Source organism: Dunckerocampus dactyliophorus, chromosome 2, assembly GCF_027744805.1.
Source record: "Dunckerocampus dactyliophorus isolate RoL2022-P2 chromosome 2, RoL_Ddac_1.1, whole genome shotgun sequence".
Lineage (NCBI taxonomy): Eukaryota > Metazoa > Chordata > Actinopteri > Syngnathiformes > Syngnathidae > Dunckerocampus > Dunckerocampus dactyliophorus.
The window spans coordinates 13,475,395-13,487,834 of record NC_072820.1 but is presented as its reverse complement, the minus strand read 5'-3'; the positions used below and the strand labels follow the sequence as shown (position 1 = coordinate 13,487,834).

At 43.1% G+C, this 12,440-nt stretch overlaps 3 protein-coding genes across 5 annotated transcripts in view; 2 read left to right on the top strand and 1 right to left on the bottom strand.

The window, feature by feature from the left end:
- The window catches only part of opn7a (opsin 7, group member a), a 19,086-nt gene extending 17,260 nt beyond the window's left edge, over positions 1–1,826 (top strand). For both annotated transcript variants that reach the window (XM_054768231.1, XM_054768232.1), the window contains exon 6: positions 336–1,826. In XM_054768231.1, the coding sequence (XP_054624206.1) occupies positions 336–935 (600 nt within the window). In that variant the 3' untranslated portion in view covers positions 936–1,826. The remainder of the gene's footprint in view (positions 1–335) is intronic.
- Positions 1,673–12,440, bottom strand: part of ripk1l (receptor (TNFRSF)-interacting serine-threonine kinase 1, like) — an 11,540-nt gene continuing 772 nt past the window's right edge. The window contains exons 3-11 of one of the 2 annotated variants that reach the window (XM_054768230.1): positions 8,642–8,798; positions 6,405–6,542; positions 6,097–6,328; positions 5,697–5,846; positions 5,474–5,550; positions 5,316–5,391; positions 3,981–4,580; positions 3,762–3,914; positions 1,673–2,921 (exon numbers count right to left, since the gene is read on the bottom strand). In XM_054768230.1, the coding sequence (XP_054624205.1) occupies positions 2,632–2,921; positions 3,762–3,914; positions 3,981–4,580; positions 5,316–5,391; positions 5,474–5,550; positions 5,697–5,846; positions 6,097–6,328; positions 6,405–6,542; positions 8,642–8,798 (1,873 nt within the window). In that variant the 3' untranslated portion in view covers positions 1,673–2,631. The remainder of the gene's footprint in view (positions 2,922–3,761; positions 3,915–3,980; positions 4,581–5,315; positions 5,392–5,473; positions 5,551–5,696; positions 5,847–6,096; positions 6,329–6,404; positions 6,543–8,641; positions 8,799–12,440) is intronic. The other variant, XM_054768229.1, reaches the window with a different exon arrangement.
- The window catches only part of dusp22b (dual specificity phosphatase 22b), a 12,561-nt gene continuing 10,815 nt past the window's right edge, over positions 10,695–12,440 (top strand). Inside the window, exon 1 of the mRNA XM_054768237.1 lies at positions 10,695–10,891. The gene's annotated coding sequence lies outside the window, so the exon portion shown is untranslated. The remainder of the gene's footprint in view (positions 10,892–12,440) is intronic.

Sequence of the window (12,440 nt, the reverse complement as noted above, 5' to 3'; positions counted from 1 at the left end):
GACGCAGGGATGGCGGGACTGGGGTGTGAAGTGACACTCAATTCTACAGCCCTGTTGTGTTGAAAAAGTAACTGTCGAGTAAGTAAGTACCTTATACATCACACCAGATACACATTGGAATAGTAGGAATCCGTCTCAAGTGTGTAAAATTACACACAGTTACAGCAATATCCCGCATTTGCCGGATTCAATGAAAAATGAAAAGGCACCTAAATGCCGGACCTGCTGCTACGGCTCTGGATCTCTGAGTAGACCCATTTGAACTGGAGCTGAAGGGGAACCAAAACAGTCAGTTTAACGTCAACTACACTCTCCTGTGCTCTGTGTCCTGGAAGCTAAGCGTCGCCGTCTGCATCGGTTTCTTCATGGCCTGGAGTCCATACGCTCTGATGTCTATGTGGGCTGCGTTCGGGAACATCGAGAACATTCCTCCTCTGGCATTCGCCATGCCGGCCATGTTCGCCAAATCATCTACCATCTACAACCCCATCATCTACCTCATGCTGAGACCCAACTTCCGCAAGGTAATATGCAAGGACCTGGGCGCTCTGAAGAGCTGCTTCTGGTCCCGGAGCACAGGAACATGCTGCTGCTGCCGGCCGAAAATCAGGGTGAGACTTGGCTTAGTCCCAAAACGGACAGACCAACCGTCTTTGCCTGACTCCTCGACTCAGCCTCCTATGGTAGTGTTTAAAGGTCACAAGGATGCGTTTGAATGCTCCACGCTCTGTCCTCAAGTGTACGGTGTCACTAACCCCGCAGCTTACAGCGAATCGTTCAAGGATAGGGACGTTCTCCGACCAGACAAAGAAAAACTCCAAAGCGTGAGCCACATGAGGTCCCTGCTGTGCCAAATGTGTGCAAAAAGGACTGCAGATAGTCTTCATATTGATTTAGAGATGGTTCCAGGCAAAGCTAAAGTGGCTTGGCCTTGAGTTTTCTCTTTAGTCTGTTTACCAAAACATATGGACTGATTTTGCAGGCTGATGTATAATGTATATACCGATGCATACAATATTGTTCAGGAATGTACAATAAACTCCTGAAGCTCTTTACTTAAATATTCAATTCAATATAAACAGTACGTTTGTGTAGCCAGTGTGGGGTTAGAGTCCGCTCTAAAATTGATCGGTGCCCTCTTTACCGGTGCACTCCCATTTTAACAGTTTGCCATATTTTAACGTTGATGAAAAAAAAAAAATCCTGTCCGTTATTGTCGGAGCAGCACAGCTTCCGGTGTACTTGGCCACACTCGAGCAACATCGGTGGAACACATCCTGTAGTTGGCAAAGTCAGGTCTTTAAAACTAAAGCCCACCAGTAAATAGCACAGTTGCACCACAGGAGGCAACTGGGTCTTCACTTGTGTCTCTCTTGTACATCCTGTGCTGACATTCCCTTCCTCGCCGACATTTAAGTCAGTCTTTTAGCCCTTTGTCCGTACTCACACAAATACAGCCATCGAAGGCGCTGTGACAGAGGTCAACTTAGTTGTTGAGTTCATGTGGAATCACGAAGTTGTTGAGAAGTTGTCGTTAAAAAACAGTATAAAATGATTGTCATTTCTAGTATCATCAACGTCAGCATCATATTTACCTATATACTGTACTGTATCTATGTACCGTGTAGAAGACACACAAATGTAGCAATTGTCGTCTGTAATTTATTGTTGTGAGTTAATCTGTCATTATAATAAACGCTAATTATCGACCTGGGATTATCCATTTACTGTTAATCATGCAATCTTGGCCTTATATTTTATTATTGAAGCTCTTGGCTTTATCGGGCATTCCCAGCAGTGTTGTTTCATGATAATGATTACTGTTGTCAAGGGGTTGTCATGTATTCAACACACAGCAAGCCTTTGTTGGTTTAGTTTGATGAAGTTTACAACAGATAAGTGCTAAAATCTACATACAGGATATGGACTTTATTGGTTTGTCATGACGTCAATGGCAGTAAAAGAGTTTTAAAAACAATTAGAGCATATCTCACATAATTTGATCAAACTTGGTCCCTTATAATAATAATTACACAATTTGATTGTGTATATCCCCTCTGAATATTAGCATCTAGATTGAGAATTACAAGGTACTGAGAGCCAGACCCTGGGGAACACCACATCTGCGGGAGAAAGAGATATACTGTAGGTGTGCAAAAGATTAACCTGTGCACACCCAAGGCTCCAGTTCGTGTATAACTGATTCATCTATGCAAATTTGAAGGTGTTGAAGCAATAATATTCTTCATAAACTTTCATTTAAAACTTTAATTTAAAAAGCAGCATGATGATTAAAAAAAAACTCAGCAGTTGAAATAACAAAGATGGGTATAAAGGGTGGGAGTAGTGCAAACTTTTTTTTTTTTCCCTGTAAATTCTGGCCATGATTTCTTCTTCATACATACATGCAGTTTTACGAGCAAGTATTACATGTACACATGTAAATTTGAATGGATTTGACTGACTAAAATTCAATGTTTAATTTTGACACTGGCCCATCAGTTTTCTACGCCGCTGCAAACAAATAAGAGTTGATGTTGAGTATGACAAACATTTAGATTTCAGAAAAGCAATCATTAAAAAGAGACAAATCTTAGGCGAGTTCTTCACTGAAAGAGAGTTCCATTCAATCTAGCAACTGGAACCACATATGTTCAGTATTTTCTGAATGACGTGAACATCGATGACGCCTTCGAGAGCGCGACAGAGCTTCCCGACCGTGCAGCCGATACTCCCTTCCTTCATTTTCCAGTGCTGCAGTGTCTGATGCACCATCTCGGGCAGGCCATCCAGGAAGAAGTCGTGTTCAATGGTCTCTATTTCCACATCGCTCAAACCCAGGCGGCGTGCGTAACACTTCCATTTGGCACCAATGTGTTTCTTCAGTACATCCAAGTGCTCTACTGTCACGGGGTGGTCCTCTGCAAGAAAATACAGTAATTATTACAGCTTAACAGTGATTGGTGACCACAGTATACCAGCAAAACGATATATCTAATGCTAGATGTCACGTGATGTCCTTAAAATGTCTGCGATACTGTGCTGGGCACTTGATTATGGATTTTACAATAGCCATGATAACCTCTTCAAAATAAAAAAAACAATGTAAATCTTAAACATTTGCTTTATTCTTAAGGATCTGCAAAGAGTCTATGGGTGTCCTCACACTGGACCCTCCTCTGTACCCCTCTGACCCGCACTCACACTGCCATACAGTATTCTGGCTGCAGCCCATGTCAGCCATCACTTCATGACACAATAATGCTGTATTATTGAATCTTTCCTGGAAGTGAAAAAATGTGGATTTGGAGCTATTTGTTCGCCCTCGCTCATAAACACATTATAACGCAGCTGGTCTGACCGAGAATAAGACGACGGAGCAAGAGGGATCAGTCTCGCAAACTTAGCGACTTTTTCTACAGTAGATACTCTATTTCAAGAAAGCGCCTACTACAAATCTAGTGAAGAGCCTTTTTTTAGACTGACATGAAAGCACGTATCGCTCTTCTCCACGAGGCGAAAGTCCAGCTGCGTCCAGCTTCTCCGTCTAACAGCACTCACAGGCTTCTTTGTGACATTGGGGGAAAAAAAGATTATGTCATTATGTCCTCCACTGCCACAAATACAATGCAGTCCTGTGAGAAACACTGCTGTGATTGCATTAAGCCCAAGTCCAAAACGTGTGAGTACGCCTTAGACTTGACTGTATTCATTTTTAAGTGACTTGAATGACACTAATCAAAATTAAAAGCAACTTTTACCATATTTCAGGATTCCTTCTTTGAGCTGAGAACTGGTCCACATGTTGTTACCAGGAAGAGATATAACACTTTGAGGGCAGTCATGGTTGTGGATATTGAGGCTGTTATAGTTGCCGATCTGGATACCCCTGGCGTTGCAAATGTAAAGAGGTCCTACAAGATAAGGCAGCCATTAGTGTTTTTTTAAGATCATTTGAAATACTAGTTTACTGTATGTACCTGAATCTGAAGCAGCACCACCCTTAAAGTTGTTGGTGAACCCAGAAGTGTAGTCCGGGTAAGTAGTTTGGGCCAATGAGGAAGCAGGCCAGGACTGTTGTCGTAAATAGTGGGAATCTGGATGTTGCTGATTAAGCTGCGGTAGAGAAGGGATGCTGGCAGATATTGGCGAGGGGGATGACCTCTGTGTGGAAGCGGTCATCGACTCATTGAGACGAGCGGGATGATATCGGGCATCATTCTGGCTGCTTGGTTGCACAGGTTCCACTTTTGTCCAGGAATGGACAGAGGACACAAAAGGTGTGTTTTGTTCCGGCTGGCGGACAGTATGATGTAGGAGATTATCAGAGTTGTGTTGTTGCTGGCTGTTGACAGAGTCTGGATGGTTCCCACAGTTGTAGCTGCCATGTCTGTGGTAGTCTAACTCCTGTTGCAGTTTGTCCTCCAAGGAGGAACCTCTAAACGCCTCTGCATCAGTCTCAATGCAAGGCTCCACAGACTCCACATTAGGCTCGGATGGAATACCATGAATGTCCTCAATACTTGCTTCAACCGGTCCAGAAGCACTTCTGTCTGTGCTCTCCAAAAATGCTGGACAATCTGTAGGTTGACAAAAGTATTTTTGATCTTGTGTCAGTCTAGGGCAGTGCTTCTCAAATAGTATGATGGGTCCCCCTGGGGGCGTGAGCTGTCAGGGGGCGTGAGTGGCAGGGAGGACTTTCAATATTAGTGTAGACTAGCCAACAAGTATGAATTTGCCGTACTCAGCATGCAACTTCACTCTTACAGTACATACACTTGTATGCTTCACTGCTCTCCATTTTGTTGCATTCTCAGTCGTATTTTAAATCGGAGGGAGGGGTCCGAAAACATATCTGTCCCCCAATTGGGGCATGACAGGAAATAATTGAGAACCACTGGTCTAGGGAAAGATATGATTCATTCATATTTTGAGATTTTGATCATTTACTGTAAAATGTGGGTTATGTTGTTCACTACTTGGCTGCATCCAGCAGGGGGAGCAACTGATTGGCTGACTGAACAAGCTTTTGGAGACTTTTAAACAGGAAGTGAACAGGAAGGGCGAATAGTTAGAGGTAGAAAAAAATACAACTTGTGTGTGTCTGCAACACATATTGTGGAAAGTGAATGGCGGGAAAAGCTTTAGAGCAGGTTTTTTTCATGTTTCTCAACAGGAATGAGCAGGCTGGAGTTCATGTATTTTGTTACAGTCGGTATGTACATTTAAAGGTCAAGCCTCAGGTTCCTCTCTTTTCCCTAGAAAAAGTAACATTTTAATGTGAAATGACTTTCAAGATAATCAATTATGCTTACCTGTTGAAAACAATTCATCAGTTATTGATAAAGACTTCATCTTGTCCACAAGTTCATCCGGGCCTTCATATGTAGTCTGCATCGAAACAACAGACACACAGACTTGTGCTTTACTTAAAGGTCGTAGTTTCTTCAGATGTGTGCAAACATTTATTTACCCGTAGTTGAATTAAATCTGTCTCCACGTACGGTTTAAGCTTTGCGATGTAGAAAACATGAAAAAGGTTGTAGCCCTCTGCAAGGAAAGCATGTTTTGAGTCCTTATCAGCTGAAATCTAAATACATGTTCTATTGACCACTTTTGACAAACGCATACTGAACAGCAACAGATCTGTAACGATGAACATTCCAGGCTTATATGGTAGTTTTGTAGTATCATACCTTGAAATGTAGGTCTTTGCAGTGGGTTGTGAATCCAGCACCTCTCCATGAGCTGAATGATTTCTGCAGGCGTGTTGGCAGGAATAAGGTCCATTGCCGGACGGTCGCCATTGCGGACACACTGGCTGATTTGATCCTCATTCCTGGCATCTGCACATAAACACATCATTCCTATTGGTTTTAAACATTTACACTTGAATACCAATTTTTGTTGTTGCAAATAACAGTATAATCAGTTACAGGGACAAACTGTCCTTAAAACTAATCAGAAACTTCATTTACTTACTTACTGACAGGTAACATTTTAACTGATGTAATAGTAAAAAAATAAGTCAACCACAGCTAATATTAAATCTTACAACAATAAAACACCAATTTAATTTAATGACAAACAACTCACTCGCATACGGCTCTTTGCCTGTGATGATGACCCAAACCACAATAGCAAAGCTGTAAACGTCCGATTTCTCTGTAGAGATGGCGTGGATGCTCTCCAGGTGCTCAGGGGCCATGTAGCTGAGCGTACCTGCGGCCCTAGTCCTGCTTGACAAGCCCATTCGACTCTTTTTGTATGACTCCTCCTTGGAGAGTTTACTCCATGTCTTGCAGGTGGCAAGGCCAAGGTCCGCAATCTAGTAAACACGAAAACAACCTGTCATTATCTCACTACATACTGAATTATAAGACTTGAATGTGAATTCAAAATACCTTTATGTGAAAATCTTTGTCAATTAAAATGTTTTCTGGCTTGATGTCCTTGTGGATGACTTTTCTGTTGGTGAGGTACACCAGCCCTTCCAAAATCTCTACGATAATTCTCCCTTTGATTGATACGGGCACAGTGACCTAGATAGGGGAAAGAATGGATAAGAACTTCATATAGTACATACAAAAGGCTATAAACTACAGAGGAAACTACAAGTCATACAATTTGGAGTCTCCGGTGAACCTGGTGAACCAGACGGTAGTTTCCCTTCCCCTTTGGGTGGGGGGATGGGTCCTGACTGTTGTTTGTGCTTATGCAGCAAACAGCAGTTTGGAATACCCGCCCTTTTTGGAGTCCTTAGAGGGAGTGCTGGAGAGCGCTCCCGCGAAGGATTCTCTCATTCCGCTGGGGGACTTCAACGCTCACGTTGGCTGCGACAGTGAGACCTGGAGAGGCGTGATTGGCAGGAATGGCCCCTCTGATCTGAACCTGAGCGGTGTTCTGTTATTGGACTTCTGATTGTCCATAACGAACACCATGTTCAAGCATTTGTTAATATGTGCACCTGGCACCAAGACACCCTGGGCCGCAGTTCGATCGACTTTGTGGTTGTGTTGTCGAACTTGCGGCCACATGTTTTGTACACTCAGGTGAAGAGAGGGGCGGAGCTGTCAACCAATCACCACCTGGTGGTGAGTTGGCTCCAATGGTGGGCAGGCCTAAACGTATTGTGAGGGTCTGCTAGGATCGTCTGGCAGAGTCCCCTGTCAGAAGGAGTTTCAACTCCCACCTCCAGGAGAGCTTCCATTATTGAGGGAGACGGCGGACATTGAGTCCGAGTGAGCCATGTTCCGTGCCTCCATTGTCGAGGCGGCTGATCGGAGCTGTGGCCGTAAGGTGGTTGGTGCCAGTCGTGGCGGTAATCCCAGAACCCACTGGTAGACACCAGTGGTGAGTGATGTTATCAAGCTGAAGGAGGAGTCCTATCGGGCCTTTTTGGCCCATGGAGAGGGCATTCGATCGTGTTCCTTGAGGAATTCTGTGGGGAGTACACTGGGAATATGGGGTACCAGACCACTTAATTCAGGCGGTTCGTTCCTTGTATGATGTGTGGTCAGAGTTTGGTTCACATTGCTGGCAATAGGTCGGACCCATTTCCAGTGAGTGTTGGACTCCACCAGGGCTGCCATTTTTCACCGATTCTGTTCAATAGTTTTATGGACAGAATTTCTAGGCGGAGCCAGGGTGTTGAGGGGTTCCGGTTTGGTGGCTGCAGGATTGGGTCTCTGCTTTTTGCAGATGATGTGGTCCTGCTGGCTTCATCAAGCCACGACCTTCAACTCACACTGGATCGGTTCGCAGCTGGGTTAGGGTGGCTGGGTTCTCTCTCCCCTAGAGATAAGGTGAGAAGCTCGGAGTAGAACTGCTGCTCCTCCGCACTGAGAGGAGCCAGATGAGCTGGCTTGGGCATCTGGTCAGGGGAGGCGTTCAGGGCACGTCCAACCGGTAGGAGGCCTCGGGGAAGACCCAGGACACGTTGGGGGGACTATGTCTCTCAACTGGCCTGGGAACACCTTGGGCCGGGAGGAGCTGGATGAAGTAGCTGGGGAGAGAGAAATCTGGGCTTCCCTGCTTTGTATTGTATTGTATTGTATGTACTTTATTTATCCCACAGCGGGGAAATTTACTTGTTACAGCAGCAAGCAATCAAGATACGCATGTAAAGAGTACAGTGTAAAGAATGCATAGTGACTACAACATGGTTCAGGTGGTGCAGGTGTTGTAGAGCCTGACAGCGGTCGGTATGAAGGAATGCTTTGGCTGCTGCCCCAGCGACCCGACCTTGGATAAGCGGAAGATGATGTATGGATGGATGGATGGACTTTCTCAAGCACTCCAAATCATTAAAGTAAAAAAATAAGTTTTTACATATAATGGGGTTTTATATTTCGGACATACCAGTCTCTCCAATTATTGCCTGCTTCCAATTCACGTACTGTCCTCTTAGTTCTAGAATTAGAACATTTATGGTATTCTTACTCTACCTATTGACATTGAAGCTCTACCATCCAATTCATTGTTGATTCCACTTCTGTCAAACACTTACAGTATATGACAGTTACAAATATGTTACAATGTTACTTTAAACATTACCTGTGCCGTTAGTAAAGGTTTGACACTGGAACAGATGAATTCACTTTCCATTATTTCCATGGAAAAAGCAACCGGATGTACTGACCTTCTCCAGCATGGACAACAAGTTGCCCCGGGGCATCAGCTCCATGACGAGAGAGCAGCCTCGGTCCTCCATGATGACACCCAGCAACCTGACCACTCGCTCATGGTTCAGGCTCGCCATGATGCTCCCTTCCTCCAGCAGGGACCTTTTGCTCTCCCTGTGTAGAAAAAAAGTGGACATCACTGACTAATGTTTTTGCTGTAGATTCTTTAAAAAAAAAAAAGCAGTGTTCATGTCATATACAATAGAGGATCTTTGACTAGAATTTTACAGTACTGTAATGCCTTCAAAACAGTAAAACTGTCATGTTATATTGAGGATCTTTGACTAGGGTTTTTGTAGCTGATTTCTAAAATCAGCAAAGCACTCCTGTTATGTAGAGGATCTTTGAGTAGTGTGCTCAGTGATTCTGTTTTAATTTATGACTTTTTAGGTTTACGATAGCAGGGTCTAGCCATGTCTGTTGGAGCATTTTTGTGTGGAGTTATGGTAGGAGGTTGGACAAAGTGTTTTGCAAGTCTCAAGTAAGTCATTAATTCCATGTTTCCAGTAAAGATGTGCAAGTCCAAGTCAACTCTCAAGTCAAGACAAGACAGATCGATGTTCTCCCCGTGCTTGTGAGTTTTCTCCAGATACTTCAGTTCCCTACCACGTCTGAAAAATTGTCCATCGGTGTTAATGTGAGCGTTTTCCTATATGTGCCCTGTCACTGACTGGCAACTAGTCCGTGGTAGGGGTGTCCAAACTTTTTCCACCGAAGGCTGCATACTGAAAAGGATGTGGGTGCCATTTCCATGTTGATATTTTAGTTATTTATATAGTTATATACAGTTATATAGTTATATATCTGTATATATATATATATATACATACACATACACCATTGTGTCTTATCAGCATCTTGATATGGCACACCTGTGAGGTGCTCACTATCACAGATTTAGACAGAATTTGTGAACAATATTTCAGAGAAATGGTGATATTGAGTATGTGGAAATATTTTTAGATCTTTGAGTTCATCTCATAAAAAATGGCAGCAAAAACAAAAGTGTTGCGTTTATATTTTTGTTGAGAGTATATGTATATGTATATATATATATATAAATACATTTTAAAAAATACAGTCAAACTTGTCTATAGCGGCCACTAGAGGGAGTCTGCAAAAGTGGCTGCTATAGACAGGTGGCCTCTATAGACAGGTTGGTGTCCAGTTTGAATGTTGACCAGTAGAGGAAAAAAAAGAAAAAAAAGGGGAAAAAATAATAATAATAATCATGTTGACCAGTAGAGGGCACTGCGGACTGCGGATAAAAGTTGTACAGCACTACTAGGCTTGTTATTATCATGGTTCATGGTTTTAATCCTGAACATGCATGAGTCAAACAGTAGCACATCACATAGTACAATTCACAATTTTGCATGTCCAAAAAGGAGTAGGAAGAAGCAAAGCTTATTTAATCCTACCCCTCATCAGTTTCACATCCGTTGCAATACATTTATTCACCTCTTGTTCTTCCAAGTGTACTTTGTAGGTCTACATGACAATGTAGTGCAATCATAGCCAAGGTTTTTACTTACTAAAAGGAAGCTCGAGGCTTAATAATAACTGATAGAATATATCCACGACCCACAGAACGAAGCTGTGCTAGTAATGTCTTACGCTTGTTTTTAATATTTTACTTTTTATACGGCAGAGTCTCATTACAGCTTTAGTTCATCGGGAAGTGACGGTGGGCGTCCCGAGCAGGAGAGCTAGGCTCAGTGCTAGCTGTGAGTTTCGAGAGAGTTGGGAAGTGTGTTTATGTTGGCGTGGATGTAAAGTCCTGCAGTGTTCTCCGCTGTTAATAAAGCCATTAAAGTGCATCGGTGATGTGAGTCTCTCCTTCCCCACAACAAGCGGCATTACAGTATTGACCAGTGCACACCAGGAAATAAACGGTGTCACTTGTTACAGGCATTGGCTGGACAGCTATGTAGTGGGGCTTGTTTAACCTTTGCCTTGTGGGCAAGCAGGAAGGAGAGACGATGCTGAGAGATGTGTGTGTGTTCTGAGCTGCTGTCTGGTGGCCGCGTTCAATAAATAAAGTTGGCAGAAGCAAAGGGGGAAGTTTCCTTCTTTGCTTCGGAGCTGAATAACACTGACAAGTTAACAGACTAGTAGCGAACGGAAAAGAAGACGGCTTTGTTTGTGTCAAATACAGAAGATGAGGACTTTGATGGATTTGTGGATGAGGATTGATGAAAAATAACGTGAGTACATTCTAAAATACTTCAATTAAGTACAACCGAACTCAGTTTTGCTCCCGCTGCCGCATGCATGCTAGCGTATGTTTTTTTTTTTTTTTATTGTAGCGTCGCTGGGAGCACGCCCTGTTCCCAGCCTAATTTGCGGTAATGTTTTGGTGCAAATGCTCTTAAAGTTACATGTTTGACCAGGAAATAGCAAACTCAAAAGAAGACGGCTTTTTTATGTGGAACAACTGATAGTTTGTGTGGATCTTGTGAATGATTGTGACTGAGCTAGGACTCAGTAATTAAAGTCTACACACGACGGCTTCATTGATTGAAAAACTAAACTTTTTCGTGCATGAAGCTTCTACTTGAGTTGGTAATTTGGCCGCTATATGCAGTCAGATATTGACCAAGGGAGACAAAATGGGTGGCCGCTGGCCGCGTTGGACAGGTGACTGCTATACACAGGGTCTATAACATGTAAATTTGCTGCGGGGGATTTTTCAGTGGCTGCTATAGGCAGGTGGCCGTTCTATAAAGGTGGCCGCTAAGACAGGTTTGACTGTAGTACTATGTCAAATTTAAATCAATTTTGGAAATAAGACTATTTCTTTGAAAAATAACACACTTATTTTACTGTGACATCACATTGCGTTTCCTACCTGCCAAAAGTTGCCTAAAAAAAGACAAATGACGTTAACAAGCTTTCTTGCTGGGGATGTTAAAAATAAAATAAAATAAAAATAATGCTGCGCCAGTCATCCACACATATTAAACCACATTTTTGTCATGTTTTTGCTGGAAAACAAACTCCGGCCTTGCGAGAGGTTTGCAGAAACGCAAGCCGGGCTGGACTGCTGTTATCAATGGCAAAGCATATTATTATCAGTGTTACTGGTATCAACGTTATAATTTATTCATGTTACATTCATTTTGCACTTTTTCTTTTTTGCTGTTTTCTTGTGTAATTGTATTTTAGAAAGGGCCGCACAGTGGCTAGTGGTTAGCATGTTGGCCACACAGTCACAGTCAGGAGATTGGGAAGACCTGGGTTCGGTTTGCATGTTCTCCCCGTGCGTGCGTGGGTTTTCTCCGGGTACTCCGGTTTCCTCCCACATTCCAAAAACATGCATGTTAGGTTAATTGGAGACTCTAAATTGTCCATAGGTATGAATGTGAGTGTGAATGATTGTTTGTGTATTGGCTGGCGACTAGTCCAGGGTGTACCCTGCCTGTTGCCCGAAGTCAGCTGGGATAGGCTCCAGCATACCCCGCGACCCTAATGAGGAAAAGTGGCATAGAAAATGGATGGATGGATGTATTTTAGAAAGTGCTGAGGGACAATAAAAAACTAGCAGGGGGCTGCAATTCAAACACCGCTGGCATAGGCTCATCCGTGACCCTAATGAAGGCAAATGTTATCGATTGACATCTGATTCATAATCACTAGATAGAGCTTAGTCTGCTTATTGGTGCCACACTAAAAAAAAAAAAATTAACTTTCAAGTCACCTTAATCCACAAGTTAGACCACTTCCTGATTGTTGAATCAATATGTGTGCAATATG